The sequence below is a fragment of the Phaethon lepturus genome, unplaced genomic scaffold (assembly GCF_000687285.1).
Source record: "Phaethon lepturus isolate BGI_N335 unplaced genomic scaffold, ASM68728v1 scaffold8670, whole genome shotgun sequence".
In the NCBI taxonomy this organism is placed as follows: Eukaryota; Metazoa; Chordata; class Aves; order Phaethontiformes; family Phaethontidae; genus Phaethon; species Phaethon lepturus.
The window spans coordinates 57,404-73,921 of record NW_010511126.1 but is presented as its reverse complement, the minus strand read 5'-3'; the positions used below and the strand labels follow the sequence as shown (position 1 = coordinate 73,921).

General features: G+C 38.8%; 1 protein-coding gene across 1 annotated transcript in view; it reads left to right on the top strand.

Annotated features, from left to right (window-relative positions):
- The window catches only part of ITGA8 (integrin, alpha 8), a gene marked incomplete at both ends in the record, with an annotated part of 77,997 nt that overhangs the window by 12,071 nt on the left and 49,408 nt on the right, over positions 1 to 16,518 (top strand). The window contains 4 exons of the mRNA XM_010282872.1: positions 388 to 444; positions 628 to 680; positions 6,055 to 6,260; positions 7,614 to 7,805. Of these exons, the coding sequence (XP_010281174.1) occupies positions 388 to 444; positions 628 to 680; positions 6,055 to 6,260; positions 7,614 to 7,805 (508 nt within the window). The remainder of the gene's footprint in view (positions 1 to 387; positions 445 to 627; positions 681 to 6,054; positions 6,261 to 7,613; positions 7,806 to 16,518) is intronic.

The following is a 16,518-nucleotide window of genomic DNA, read 5'->3' as shown; positions in this document are numbered from 1 at the left end:
ATTCATACCATTTTTCAGAAGAAAGGTGTGTTTTTGTATGTATATATATTTATGTACATATGTATGTATTTCTGTATGTTTTAAGTTCATGTTTTCATGCCTAATAATGTAGTCACTGGTTAGCTGACAATCTGTGATTTGCTGCTGTTTGGTGTCCCGTAAAGAAGGGAAATAGTCTTTTCCTAATTTTATTCATGGGGGACCTGACACTCATAAAATCTTAGTGATTTGCTCAAGATCATACAGGAAAACTGTGGTGAGACAGAAAAGAATTTTTTTTGCTTGGCTACTTGGACCATCCTTCAGTGTGTCAGATTGGTTTGCAGTGATGTTATGCTGTAGCATCTCCATGTGTGCTTGAAACTTTCCATATTTTTCTGTTACCAGGTCTCAATCATTAATTCTTCAGACTTGACCTTTATCCAGAACTTCACTGGTGAACAGGTAATGTCAAGCAACTACGTGATGAAATACTGTATCTCTAGAGGATATAGTTCATTAACATAGTTTCAAGAATATATAAAAAATTTTTAGAATTAATGACCATAGAAACAAAGAGGATTATCAGTGAAAAAAAAATGAATTGATATCTGATATGAAAGCCTACCTGTTGTTTTTTATTTCCAGATGGCGTCTTATTTTGGGTACACTGTTGCAGTATCTGATGTTAACAATGATGGGTAGGTTACCAAATATATTCAGCTCCACTGAACATTCATAGAAGCAATGCCTGATATTTATTAATAAACATAGGTTTTCAGGTGCTTCATACCTCAAAATGCTTCTTTTGCCTTCTCTGCTTTTCTAATTTTAATTGTTTACACAGGCTTATCTTTGTGCAATCACAGTGGCACAAGTATTTGCAGGCCTAGTCTGGGTGACTATATCTTCCTGAATACTTATTCAAAGCAGTGTGGCAGAGCAGGAAAGTCAAAAGTCTTAGGAAACAGATCCAGGTGAAAGAACAGTGAATAAACAGCGCTAGCTACTGCTGGGAAGAGATAGGTGAAAGTCGAAAGTTCGTGCTCCCATTCTCAAAAGCAGGTAAGTCTTCTCACATGTGAACCATCCATAGCTTCACTTCTCAATTTTAAAAGCTTTCCCATATCATCAGCTCCTCATTCCAGCACCTGCTAGTTGGCCATCCATTTTCATTATCCGGAGGACCAAAACATGTCCATGGCCCGTAGTTGTTATGACAGGCATTGTGCTTCTCTGAGGGAGAATGCTGCTCAGCTCCCAGGATCATGCTTAAAACACTCAGGGATTTCAGGCCCTGTTGAACAAAACGCTTGCTAACTTTGAACTCATGTAAAGTCTGATTAAATATTTTAGAAGATCAGGACTTTAGTAAGTGAATACTGATACTAACTTTCTAGCAAGGACATAAAGATCCCTGAAGCTCACACCCTTGGAAGTCTGCACAAAGGTGAGCCCAGATGATATTTAGAGCTGTGGCATACTCTTGCATATTGCAAAATGTCTCAGATGTGTCTACTTCATTTTCTTTTCTTGTGTTTATTTCTTATTAGGTGCTTAAACATAGTGCATTAAATAATTTTTCTGGACTTAATTATTGATTCCTGTCCCTGACTAGTGCCCCTTTAAAGAGTGAGGAATACAAGAAAAGATAAACTAGGTCATAAAATGTTATTGCAGTTCCAAAACAAAAACAAACAAGCAAGCAAAAAAAGCTTCAACAGTTTCTGCTTCATACTACTCCAATCTTTGCAGGTTTCTGATGTCTAATTTTGTCACAATACCATAGCTTTTGAAAATTCCTATTTTTATGATACACAAAGTCGGGAATAATTTAGTCCTACCATAATGCATTACTGATGTGAAAAGGTGGAGAAGCATTAATCTAAGTTACAATAGACACTCAGACTTGGAGGGAACTTGCTGTTTAACTTCTCACCGAACCAAACTATTTCCTGTGCAGGTTATTTCCTGTGAACCATAGGGTTACTTGGCAGGTCTCATATTTTCTGTGTACCTTTAAGACCACAGTTATGTCAATAATATAATCAAACTGCTGTTGAGGCCTGTGTGGTCTCCCAGTCTATATCTTAAAAAAAATCTAATGACTCTCTCTGAGATCCAAACATCCCACAGGAAATAAAACACAAAAAGCTCTACTTGATAAACATGTCTGATTAGATATGTAGTCTGTCTTTGCTGGTTTGCACATATAGTCGATAGCAATATTTATCTGAAAGGGAGAGTAAAACAGAGAGAGAAAAAAAAAAGGCAAAACGGAAATGACCACTTCAAATTCCCTTGTGCTTTTTGTGCAGCTAAGCATAAAGGAGGTAGTGATGGCCTTATCAGTATGAAGAACCTAGTTAAGTTATATGCTGAAAAGATTAATGGGAATGATGCTTTGCTGTAATAAGACTGAAAACATGGCTCAAAGATTAGGCTTATCTTAGGAAAAAAGCTCTGTAGACCTTCTGCTCCAGCAGTTCTGCATGTGTTGCAGGGTGACTCTTGCAGTTTTATCTGCACCACATCAGGATTGTAGGCAGAACAGGGAAATTGAGGATATTGTTTGAACTACTGTTTAGCTGCCCACTGCTAGTAATGAGAAATCCACAATGAAACTTAACAAATCAGGCTTTGCCATCAACTTACAGACTACATTCCTAGTAAAGAGGAAAAAAGAGAACACTTTCAATTTAGACTGAAACAGTCCAATAAAAATAGTGGAAGAAACTGTTTACTGGTCTTTTATTTGGCCTATATCAAAGCTTCCCATAGTTATACTTTGACCTCTTGACATTTCCCATACTCCTGCTTTTTATTACTCAGCAGGATACAAAGAAACTGCATACAGTCTTGGGAGGTGGTCAGCTTATGCTTTTCAAAGATTTTTTTTTAATCAGAAGGGAAGCAATACTGGCTGGTTACCTTTATGTGCTGGAACAAAAATAAATACGTGATTTATGTTAACTACAACATCTTAGTGCAGTGATGATATAAATCTAATGAACCAGTTCAAAAAAACACTGCAAACTGAACTGTACTTTATGGTTTGATATTACTGTCCAGGGACTTTTGCTTTTGCTTTGCTCTTATGGCCTTTTAAAAGGGATCACAACAACCTGAATTTGGCTCAGAACTCCAGTTTTGTAACTATAAATTTCTACAATTTAAAAACCAATTGAAATATCCTCTTTCACCAACATAAATGCGTAATTCTAATCACATAGTTACTTATAACCTGAGAAGTGACCCCCGCTTTGACTGCTTGACATCCAAATACTTAAACGGTAGGAGCTGGAAGGTAAAACTGACTATAAAGCATGGTAAGTAGCAATTGCTTGCTTATTACCCACTTGGAGAGAAACCAGGAATAAGTAAATGAGGATCAGAGAGTGCGGGGTAGCTGAGGAATCCTTCTTCTCTGGCTATAGTACACTGCTGTGACAGTGAAATACAAAAACAAAAACAACCTAGAATTGCCTAAGGGAGAATTCCTTCTTGCAGAGGACTTGCTGAAGCAGCTTGCCTTGACCTCCAGAGCTCGGCACTGACAGAGAAGGGGGAAAATCAAGAGGGTGAGGCTTTGGTGTGGGTGGGACATGCCAGGACCTGGAGGGAAGGCAAACTAAGCGCTGCGGGTGTTCCAGGTAGCTCTGCTGCCCATAACCAGCTTACAGCTTAAGACAAGCCATCTTAGCTACTGGGTTCTGGTCCCTGCTCCCTGGTCTATTCATGCATTTTAGACAATCACTGTCATTTATTCTAACAAAGTAGAAATTTTCCTAGAAAATTTCTGTTCACTTCCAGCTGAGGTGCTGTGATCCCTGCACAACAGACTCCATCTCCTGTCTGCTTGCTTTCTGTCTCACCTGGTTAATCTTGTATTCTGGGCGAGGCTTCTGCTTAGACAATTTTAGGCCACTGGGGGTGATAGATAGTCTGCCTGTCTCTTCACCATTTTAGGCAATCTGGATATTGCTCTATGGACGAGAGTTTTAAATGTATCTTGGTATCTACTTATTTTACGTCGATGTACTAGGATCTTCCTCGTTCTGAATCTTTTGGTTCCTTACCACCTCTAAAAGAATCTTCCCTTAGTCTTACAATTCTTCGTTTGTAAAATATTCATTGGAGCAATGCTCATCTTTTGCTCCATGGTTTATACAGCACATAACACCATGGGGTCCCAATCTTACTGGGAATATCTGGACTGTGATGTAATAAAATAATAATTGATGATAGTGCTACTGTGTAATGCTTTTAGTACATGACATACGTAAAATAACTTGTAAAAAAAAGAGCATTCATGATCTGTTTTTGTTGCTGTTATTGTTTCATAGCAACTGTTTCAGCTGACATTCTGTCCCAACCATGAACATCTTCCATTAGTAGAGGAGGATTTTTGATGTTTAGTGTGAAAGGAAGATCATACCTTTGATGTCAAGTCAGCATGTGCTTCCTTCCTTTTATAGTTATTCATGCCACGGGGTAAAATCTGACATATAAAGAAGAGAACAACTGTATCAAAGTGACCTGACATTTTGAATTACAGTTTCCTTTATGGAAATATGCTATAAAACTTCATAGAAAAATAACATTTCTAGAAGTACTTTGTCACAATTTATAGAATGTGTAAGTTCTCCAATGTGATTAAAAGGATTCTAGATGAGATATTCTGTACTAAATTCTATGGTATATATCTTGGAACCATAGTATATTTCTATGGTAAAGTAGTAGCTGAGCTACTCCTAAATCATATGGGGTTTTTTTCTCTCAGGTTTGGGAAAGACAATGTAGTGCAATTTTACTAGTTGGTTACTAATGGATAAAGCCTTTCTGAAAACATCAGTATTAGGAATATGATGAATTGAGAGTAGAAAGTTTTCTACAAGTTTTACAAAGTTTAAACAAAGTTTCACATTAAAGCAAGAGAATATGTTTTCCAAATTAAAAATTCTGGAATCAAGTAGTACTAGCTATTTGCAGTAACAGAGTTCCTTAGTATGGGTGACCAATGTCCACTGAATATAATTGGAATTATCCTATTCGTTTATACGGGCTTGAGCAATCTTCAGAAATTAATCTGATACTAATATTCTGCTTGTTATGTGTCTATCAATCTTGCCTGATTTTATTCTTCACTGTCCAGTAAAGGGTCTTTTTTTCCCCTGCTAAATAAATGTTGTTAACATGTTTCGAAACGTCCCCATTTAGAACAACAACAGGCAATATACACCTTCATTAGTCTGTCTTCCTTTACTGATTCTTCTTGGAGTAGCAAAAGGGACAGAAGGACTTTTCCCTCTAAGCCCCATATTTTTGAGATTTTATGATGTCCTTTCTCTTTAATACTTAATACAGTAAATTACATGAGCACTGCAACTACTCATGTACCTAATATTCGGCAGAAGTGTCTTCAGAAATAAAGCTTTGGCTTTGTTTCCCAGCTTCCATTTGAATTAGTGATGAGGCACTCTCTATTGATTGATGCTCTACCTGTGTTTCATGTGTATTACTTCGAAAGTCTGCTGGAAAGTGGCAGATTTTGTTCTGTTGTTCACTTACTGATGTATAATTTTTTAAGGCTACATTTTATACTAAAATTTGTCCCTCACTAGCACTGTTAGCAGGATAGATCTACAGAATTTGTTCTAGTAACACGGATCCCCTCTTCATTAAATTCCTGATTGCTGAATCATTAACTGCAAAGTATAGCTTTTCAGTGTCTACTGTGGGCATAAATTGAAGTGCGAGAAATTCTATTAAACCTAGGAAGAAATATTGTTGCTGTGAGGGTGATGAAACACTGGAAGCAGTTGTCTGAAGAGGTTTGAGTATCTCCATCCACAGGGATATTCAAAACTGGAGTGGGCACAGCCCTGGGCAGCCTTCCCTAGTTGCCCATGCTTTGATCAAGTGTTTGGACAGCAACTCCAGAAGTGCCTTTTTACCTCAGCTAGCTAGTCTATGATTCTATGATAATCACCAGCTTCCTGTTTAACAAATGCATGAACTGTGTTGATTACAGTCAATCTCTCAGTGACATTGGCTTTTCTTTGACTGTTCCAGTTTAGATGATATCTTAGTTGGTGCCCCTCTCTTTATGGAACGAGAATTTGAAAGCAAGCCTAAAGAAGTTGGGCAAGTTTATCTATATCTGCAAGAAAGTGCTTTCCTCTTCCGAGATGCGCAAATTCTGACAGGCACTGAAGTGTTCGGTAGATTTGGCAGTGCGATCACACACCTTGGAGATCTCAATCAAGATGGGTATAATGGTAATTTATATCTAATGTAGTTATATATATATCTCTGTATAACATTGATTTTGAAAATGGCTAAGCAGTGAATATGAAGTGTCTGTGCAGAGCCTGAAAAAGGCTTTTTAACATGTAACTGCCTTTGAAAGTCATGAGAATTTACACTAATCCTAATGAAACTGATATTGAGGGCCAAACAATGAAAAGCTTACCTGTAGGAGAACAGTCATAGTGAATACAGTGCTATTTTTTACAAAATATTAGCATGTTCATTTGAATAAAAATATTATCTTTTGTTTTATGACTATAATTACATTTAAATCCTTAGTCAAGATGTTGCATTTGTTTAAAAGCAGAGTTCTCTCTCTCTCCTCAAATGCTTGGATGAGTTTGAGAATTGAATGACGTTCAGTAAATGGAGTATTTTGCCTATAATGAAAGAACTGGACAAGTACAGACATCCTATTTTGGAATCAGGCTTCCATTGGTACTTAGGCACTGAAAGAAAAAGGTGCATAATGGGACCTTTTTCAAATGGCTGTAGCACGCGCACACAACAAAATGTTCATGTAAGTTAACTGGGAGCCTGAATTCAAGAAAACAGTCCAAAGTAAACTAACTTGCTTAATTATCTGAGATAGCCTGGATGAACCTAGCTCAACTAGTGTGGCTGTTGAATCTCAACCTAGTGACATGATTATCTCCACGTCCCATGTGTAGGAACTGAGAAGAGCATTGTGAGTTCTGCTTCTTGGATATGGCACCTCATTTTTTAAGGACTGCAGTGGTTAATTGCGTAATGTCCAAGGCCTCCTGTTAAATTCTTGATTCAACACTATTCTCATTTCTCCATAAGTTTTTGGCTTGGTATAGATGAAAACATTATATTCTGTTGTTCTCTTTTACATACTAAAGCACTGGATGTTTGAGGGAGTGGGATTTTTTGTCTATGTTGAATATTTTATCTGGAAAAATGAAATTAATTTTATCTAACAACTGTTCCTTATTAATTTAGTGATAGAGGAAATCAAGGAAAATTAGTGTCTGTTTAAAAATACGGAAGTAGAAGCAAAAATTCATTAGATCTTGGTTTATTAAAGCTTATTAAATGCCCTGGATATACGGTAGAGGAATCCATTGTGGACTGGCTATTTAGTATAATGCAATAACCCCCTCAGAGGATGATTTTACTAGCTTTTGTCATGAAAGCTTGACACAGAAGAGACACTACAAACATTTATCTATATTTGCCTTAGAACTAGAATCCATACAGGAGTACAGAACACCATTTATGTCTGTATTCCTGCAGGGACTTAATTTTTGCGTTATTTTAATTGTGCCCATTCTTTTTATTCTTTTATTGCATTGCAGACATTGCTATTGGAGCACCATTTGCAGGAGAAGACAGAAGAGGGAAAGTGCTCATTTACAATGGATACAGTAATGGGTTAAATGCTAACCCTTCCCAGGTTCTCAATGGAGCCTGGGCCTCACAGTCCATGCCTTCGGGATTTGGCTTCACTCTAAGAGGAGACTCAGATGTAGACAAGAATGATTACCCAGGTAAGATTTTTCCATTAGAAAGGGAATGTCGTACTTCCATTCTCTGGAATATGCATCATGCCTAAACTGCTCCTTTTGGAAGGCAGAGGTCAGAAGAAAGAATAGACATTTTTGCATAGTTCTAGCTTGCTTTCCTGAGAGCTAAAATCAGGCAAAACAAATACTCCCTTTCCTGTCAAAAGACATGATCAGAAAGGCAAGAAAGGTCTTAAATAGTTGCATTAACATAAAACATGCGAAGTTTACAATAAAAAGATTAACCCTTTCCCCCTATTTCCAAAAATTGAATGCTCGGCTCATTGAACTTCTAAGGTCTCCTTCATCCTGGAATTCTTTCTTAATTAAAAACATGTTGTGTTGTAGAAGAAGAGATTGACTTGGTTGTGTTGCTAAGTTGTTTTTTGCTGTCTGGAGAGACACTGAGCTATATATAGATTCTTAACAGCTTTGATTGCATTACAAAAAAGTAGAGAGAATGCAAAGACATTGCTTAAAGGCAGATATTTCATTTGGGCCTTTCCCTCCCTTTTATTTTTTCATTTAACGGTATGGACTCTTCCTTTTTAGGTTAGCTTTGGTTCTTCCTTATTAGTTTACCTGACATGCACTCAAATTTATCAAGTTTGTAGCATTAGTTGAGTTTCTCTGGGGAGGAATTTATTTTTAAAAAAAGAGACATGTTTCTAGCATTAAGTAGTCTGAATGTAGGAGCTGTTTTAAATGTGCTTGTATTTACTCTCTCTCTCCTCTAGAAGCAAATCTGTTTGTTTCTTTTCATCACAATTCAGAAGCCTGAGCAAGGGTGTGCAGTAAAAGATTGTATTTTGTTATCATGAAAGGTTCATCCACAGTAAAACACTAATAGTCTTTACTTCCCTAACTTACTATGAAATCACTTTTGTTAGCCTCGGTTATTTCAAGGCTAGTGTTCTCAAAAGCTGTATTGTTTCGAAAGTGAAAATTGTGATTTTCAAAATGACAAAAGCGGGATTTCTTTTAACTTTTTGTGATGGATTGTAAAAACCTGGAAGAGGTCTCTTTTTCCAAAAGCGGAAGAGAGTTTCTGGGAAGGGGTGTTTACAACAGGAATTAGTTTTACAAACAGATAAAGCTGACTGCAGAGTAATAAAGTGAGACTATCACAAGACTTATGTGAGAGGATCTTTAGCATTTGAGGGAAAAAAGGCCTTTTAAACACTCTTCTGTCTTTTTGTTTACATATTGTTGATGTCGCTATTAATAGTCTTTCATTGTCCATGACTAATGAGGTTCTTTTGGACAACGGAACTCTTTCTTTATTAAAGTTTCAGCATTTAAACATTTCCTAAAGAACCCACAAGGCCCCCCAGTGAAACCAAAGAAAACAGAATATTGCATTCCTGACATTTCTAAGATTGGAAAGATAGAGAGAGGGGAGAAATTCCTTCAGGTCTTCTTTGAGTCCCATGGGGAAGAAAGAAGAGAAGTCCAACTCGTGTATTAGCATACTTTATGTAGAGTATCTTTTAAGCTGATTTCTGAAAAGTTTGGGTGATGGGCTCGAACTGTCTAAATGTGTACTGAGGAACTGCTACAGTCAATTCAGTTGTGAGATTTCTTGGAGTTACTCTGCTTGTGATTGTTGGCTCCACTAGGCATGCTACTTTCAGAATTTCACATTGTGATATCAGCTCACTGTACGTTAAGATGGTTTGGCTTTATTACATGGATTACTTATTTTAGCAAAAAAAACCCCCAACCCTGCATTTACTGTAACTATCTTTTCCCTCCATCCCTCAGTTGAATATCTGGATGAGCAGTCCAGAGTACTCATGAGAATCTGTCAAAAAAATAACAGAAGAGAACTTTACTGTCTCTCAACCACCTTTTCTTTAATTCACAAAGACTTGAAGCACCAAAACAGAGCTGTAAAAATAGCGCAATCACAGCACAGTATTAGCACAAAAATAGAATGCCTCCCTATGGGAAAAAGGAATAAAATAAAGGAAATAATATGGGGAAATGCAAGTCCAGGACTAACACCTTGGGCAATGAAGTAAGTAATCCTTCTTGTGTCAAAGAGCTTTTCTTCTTCACCTCCTGACGGAAATGCCGAAGGGCAGCCCTTGTACAAGGAGGAAACAAGGGACTGAACTTGGAAGTCATAGGAAGGAAGTTTTATTTTAGATGTCAGCTGAGAGGCAGAGTATTTGCTGACTATAGATGGTCTAGGAAACTAGCCTTTAATTCAGTGCTTCTCAAACTACTGGTTGTAACTGTGATGCAGAGAGGATTATGAAAGATTAGAAAAAAATCTCCAAAATTTCATTTAAGCTTTTTAATGTGTATTTTATAAAATCAACCATTTCATAAAAAGAAAAAAGTAATAAAACTTGGGGGTTGGATTAGATGACCTTTGAAGGTCCCTTCCAACCCAAACTATTCTATGATAAAACTAAATTACGCTGACTCATCACTCTCAGAAGTTCAGTTCCCATGGACTGGGAAATGAGAGACAGCTGTAATGTCTGGCTGCAGGTATAAACATGTATTGCCACAGTCTAAGGTGAGATCCTCCAAGCCATTAGTTCTTCCATGGCTAGAGTTCAAGTGTTGTGTGAAGACAAATGAGCTCAAAAAGTGATCACACTTGCAAGAAGTTCAGGACTGACACCAGTTTGTGAGGACTCACATAGAACTATAGCTGTGCTTGTATGATTTACTCAAGCCCTTGTGCCTAACGTTGTTCATGAGAGAGGCATATCCCTGCTAGGAAACGGGAGGCTGAGGTATGGGAGTTACTCTGCCATTTCATTTTTAATGCACTGTGTAGTATTTTCAGAGCTTTGAGTTTCAGACCTTCTTCTTTAAATCAGACCATGTATTAATGTTCTTGGAGCAAGTCACAGACCTGGAGGCCAGAAGAGACCACCTGGTTGTGTGGCTTTTCTACCACAGACCACTGAGCTTCATCCTGGACTCACTTGTACTGAGCCCACAAACCAGTGGTCTTAGAGACTGAGTTACAAGTTGGAGAATACAGTTCCTAAAAAATGAGGTTGAATCACAGTCAATTTTTTCTCCTAATGGGCAAAGGTTAAATCCTCTCCTGGTTGGGAGTTCAATTCAGGCTGAGATCTACCTATTAGCCTTCTGGGAAAGAGCAGCCATTTGGTACAGGGATTGATATCTTTCTCTCTTCATCCAAATGCCAGTATAAGCTCAGGAACAGAGAAGCAAATAGGGAGCAGACAAAGGCTGCCTAATAGTCAGTGCTGTTCAAATCCCGTAGCTTTCCTGTGGGTGGAGGAGTGGTTTCTCCTTCCTCCAGCAAAGAGAGAGAAACCACCTCTTCCTTCTTGGTCTTACCTAGGACAAGCAGAGGAAGACCCCTTTGTACCCTAGGACCCCAGCTGCATAATAAGTATGGGAGAAAACTGATCACAGACAGGTTTAATGGTAGAGTAGCAGAGTAGGCAGGGAAGAACATAATACATCCATACTGATACAGATGGAAGACCTGTCTAGCACCGTAGCATGTCTCCAGCAGTGGCCAACAGCAGGTACCAAAGAAATTGTACAGTTCTTGTGATATTTCCCAGAATATTCACCCTGCTCTAACCACTGGAGGAGTAAGGTGTCTCTGAGTCACAGGTGGCATCTTAAAATTTAGTAGCCCTTGACAGACTTTCCTTCCATGAATTTGACCAACCAGTTGTAGAACTCGTGTGAACTCTTGGCACCCACAGCAACCTGTGGCAAGGGGCCCCACAGCCTTACTGCATGTTTTGTGAAGTAGTTCTTTTCACTGCATCCCATTCAAGTCTTGAACGTTCCACTGGACAGTTTCTTTGGATGTGTCATAGTTCTCATACTGAAGAGACAGGAAGCAATTCTTTTTTAGTCCATTCTTATTTTACAGACCTCTTTCATATTCCCTCCCTCAGCCATACGTTTTAGCAAGCCTGTGGAAGCAACCCTAATTTATTTAATTGCTCCTTGTGCAGAGGCAAATGGCACACCAGTCCTGCTGTACCAGATGATGGTTCAGTTTGCCATCACTGCTGCCTCTTCATATATTTTTAGGTAAAGAGCAGTGTGTAAAGTCTGACTTATGTTGGGCTAAAGCATTGCTTCTAATAAAGATTTTACCATTGACCTGGGTTTTGAACTTATCTGACATAAAAAAAGCTGTATCTTCCCTACTGAGAAGAAAATCAGAATTAGTATTTCACAAAACAGTCATCCCAAGTCTCTTTTGTTGGTATCAGTGATTATGTTTGTGCAAGAAAATGAAGTGAGCCAGGAACCGTGGTCTGGCCTTGAGGCTACACGGTACAGAACAACTCACCATAATCAGATGAAACCCTCCTGCTAACTGAAACAGGATGGCCATATCCAAAGTGCCTGTTGGGAAACGTTCTTGGCCCAGACCATTCCTGGACACTATCTGGGAGAGTACTAACTTGTACCCATTGCAATCAGACCAGAGTCTGTGCTAATGATATAAAAATCTAGACAGTAACAACACAGTGCTCAAGCTCATGCCCTGACAATATTTATTTCACTTGCGTAGCCACTCATTGCACAAAGCACAGGATACAGACAGCTGAATGGAAACCTAGTCAACATCATACCTAAAAATGAAACTTTCTCTAGTAGGGCCAGCATACAGACAGGGCTGCTTTTCCTTCTCATTAGCAGTCCTGTCAGTGTAATGACCATCTTTCTTCAGCTGCCCTGGCATAGACGTTACCACTGTAACAGTAACAGACCTGTACTCTCAGCATTGTGAAAATACAGGGATTTTTCTAATCTTTCAACAGGGAAGATTTAGTTTTTGTTATTAAGCATAACCCTTGGTTTACATCTCTGCACCTTTCCAGGGAAGGACTTCTGTAAATTGTGTCATACTTGCAGACACTCCAGATGTTTTATGCCCAGAATATTCCTTTATCAACACAGACAGGGATGATAATATGGTAGTCTCCCCTTTTCAGGCTTGGAGGTGGTGGGAAACTTTCAACCCTGGGAAGCAGCAGAGGCAGAAGACTCTGCTGATCATTCTAACAGCTCTGTCACTCTAAAGACATGCAGCTGCCCTCTTTCTGTGGTGGTGTTCATCACTTTCAGCCCAAACAGAATGCTGTTCCTCACCTAGCAGAAGAATTGCAATGCCAAACAGTGGTGATGGTGGTAATGAACGTATGGGTGCTCCTTTCTTTGTAGCCATGTGTCATAGTTTAGCCCCAGCCAGCGACTAAGCCCCATGCAGCTGCTCGCTCACTCCCCCACGGTGGGATGGGGAAGAGAATCAGAAGAGTAAAACTGAGAAAACTCATGGTTTGAGATAAAGAGAGTTTAATAGGTAAAGCAAAAGCCGCACACACAAGCAAAGGAAAACAAGGAATCCATTCACCACTCCCCATGGGCAGGCAGTTGTTCAGCCATCTTCAGGGAAGCAGGGCTCCATCACGCATGATGGTTTCTTGGGAAGACAGATGCCATAACTCCGAATGTCCCTCCACCCCTTCCTTCTTCTTCGTCCCAGCTTTATATACTGAGCATGACATTATATGGTATGGAATATCTCTTTGGCCAGCCTGGGTCAGCTGTCCTGGCTGTGTCCCTCCCAGCTTCCCGTGCACCCCCAGCCTTCTTGCTAGCAGGAGGAGCTGGACTGTCCTTGACTACTTAGCAACAGCTCAAAACATCAGCACCTTATCAATATTTTCTCATCCCAAATCCAAAACATAGCCTCACACTAGCTTCTGTGAAGAAAATTAACTCTACCCTGGCTGAAACCAGGATACCATGTAAGAATTAGGCAGAACCTGACCAAACTTTATAGTTGGGTAAGGCTACCAAGAAGGAAGCAGTAGGAGGAAGGCAGATTAAGCATGTAAATCAGATAGATTGAATGTACCAAGCCAGCTCTGTGCTTTTTGATGTGACTATTCAGGCAAACAAGCAACACGCAGCTTTCCCAGTCTTCCAAGCATGTCACTGGCAAGCTTTATTCTACACTTACCTGAGATACTTGGCATCTCTCCAGTATACAATATCTACCCAATATTTGAAAGAAAAGACCAATTAATCCTCTTAAACTACATCTGCATCTGCAACTACAACTACAAGTATGTTGTTCTTCGTTTCTGAACTGTCACTGAACAGTCCTTCTCCATACTGTCAAACTCATTTTTTTGCCAAAACAGGGTTGCTGCGTGCTCTTTTTTGGAGACTAATAATTGGCATGGGCCAACTGCTTTAGGGCTGTTCTAATGATGCCACCACAGACAGTGTGGGTATGGCACACAGACACATTCTCTGGCACAAATTTATTAACAGTGATATAATTGTAACGTCTTTCAGCAGACAATCCATTTCACAGTTTTCTGACAACTCATGTTCTAAGGTCATACTCAAATGAGAAGATCCGATCTCACTTAATGCTGCTATAGTGAATACTGACTTAATGCCATTACTCCCTTAATAAAAGGTATTAAAGCAATAAAGGGGGGAGCAGTGAATGGAGTGGAAAAGTGTAAAAGACAGGCTTTTTTCATCAGTTTAAGTGCAAATGCAGTGGCAGTTGGAAGGAATTATGTGTGAGGTTTTGTGCTGCGCTTTTCAGTGCTGAGGTTAGGATGTAGCAAATCAGCATTGAGCTGTATCTGAGGCCTTACTGGCGAAGCCCATAATGCAGTGTATATAGCCATGGGATTCTCTGTAATAGCAGCTCTTCAAGGTTTGCCCAAGATATTCTGAAATCGCTGCCTCATCAGAACCTTCCTGGCTGTCTTCTACACTGGAACATCTGAGCAGCATAATGATAACTTTCAACACAGCTTCCACTCCACTCACCAGTAAATCTGGGGCTTTTAGGGCCCCTTTGCTCCATCCTAAGCTTTTTTGGTGTCATCAAGGCCTGAAGCAGGGAATGAAGCCTCAGCTTAGGCATGTATTTTGAATTGTAGTTTATTTTATTTATGATTTTGTCTCTTTCTATTATCATAGTTCGATTTTCATAGGAACAAAAGAAATCCGCAAATCTGTTGAATGGGAAAGAAATTTGTTTCTTTTGGCTTCTGGGCATCCATTCAAAGCTGGTCCCCACTGAGTGCTTGGAGTCTGTGATTATCTAGGTGATGGTGCCGCACTTCCAGCTGGTTCATCTATCTGTGCAGGGCTCAGGCGTTTGGATGCTGTAAGGTCTCCACCCTCACATTCCAGCATATGTTCACTCACTTCATGGCTGATTATAGCTGAGCAAATAGTTTATAATGAATAACTTACTCAACTCATTAGGCTTGCTTTCGTCTTGTGGCATATCCTCCAGCAGACTGTGGTTTCTTCAAATGTGTTTGTCAACCAGGGTGATTTAACCAGTTTCTTTTAACAGTGTGGGTGGATTCAGAGTAGTGCTCTAGATGAATTCACTATTCAAATACTATTGCTAGTTAATTAGTTAATTGCTCAAATAAATTATGCATTAGTGTTTCTGATCCCTGCCTGTTTAGGCACTTTGTGTAAGTCTTCCTTATTGACTTAGAGAGTCTCCCTGGAGCCAGTGCCACTGAAGCTTCATCTTCAAGGTATCCTGTTTTTATACAAACACAGCTGTTGGCCTGTTCTTTTGGTTATTCTTTTTAGTCAAGCCTTTTTTAGCACAGTGAAATGTATAATTGTTATTATACAATGTCTTCATGCCTTGTTATTTTGGACTCAGTTATTATCTTAAGAATAGCATGTATATATAAACAAATTACTCTAGAAACATTTTAAGAAGGAAACAAGTGTGATAATCAGACAAAATCTCCTCAGAACTTCAGTAATCCAGTCTATTCTTATTAAAATAGGAGTATTTAACAGTTCCATCTGCTAAGTACATTAACTCAAACAGCAGGAAGAAAACCCTTGTTTCTTTCTGAGAGGCAAGGGTTCTTCAGCGTTCATAATTTTTTTGAGAACAGTAGGCATTGTGCCAACAACATCACAAATCATAATCTAGTGATGATTAAATTATGAAGTTGGTCCAGGAGATTTGTGAAAGACAAACAAATTAAATCAATGAGAAGCTGCATCTGCTCTGGTAAGAAAGGACTGCTGAGTGTGGGACCCAGAACAAGGGCATGGTTTCTGCCAGCAAATGAAGAAAGGATGAAGGGTTTCTACCAGCTAATTATGTTTTCACATGAATAATCACTCAAAAATGTAGTGACAAACCAAGAATCTCCAACAAATAGGTTTATTTTATAGCAAATTATTATTTGTGTAATTTGCAAGTATGCTTTTCTAAAATTCTTTGAGATATTTACTGAAATCACAATATTGTGCCCAATGGAATATAAGAATAAAGCAATTAATTCTGATAAGTAGGGAATTACTGAAGTAATAGAACATTACCTGCCTTCTTTTGGTTTTGTTTGTAGTATAATGAAGTTAATCATAACATTGGATTATGAAAAGGAGTCATTCAGACAAAAGGGGAGCACTGAACTGAATTAGCCTTAGGTGTTATCCTTAACAGACCTGCTACTGCAATGGTTGAAAAACAGAGAAGCATCAAGGCAGTTGGGAATAGTAGGACTGGAGGAAAGTGGATCTGTTTTGGGTGGTGGTTGGTTGTAGTATTTAACTAAAATTCTTGAGTAAAGTGGCTGATCTGGACAATCCTGTATCCTTTAGTATGTTCAAGCCTGAAGTAAAGGCAATTTAAAGGAAATTTTATTCT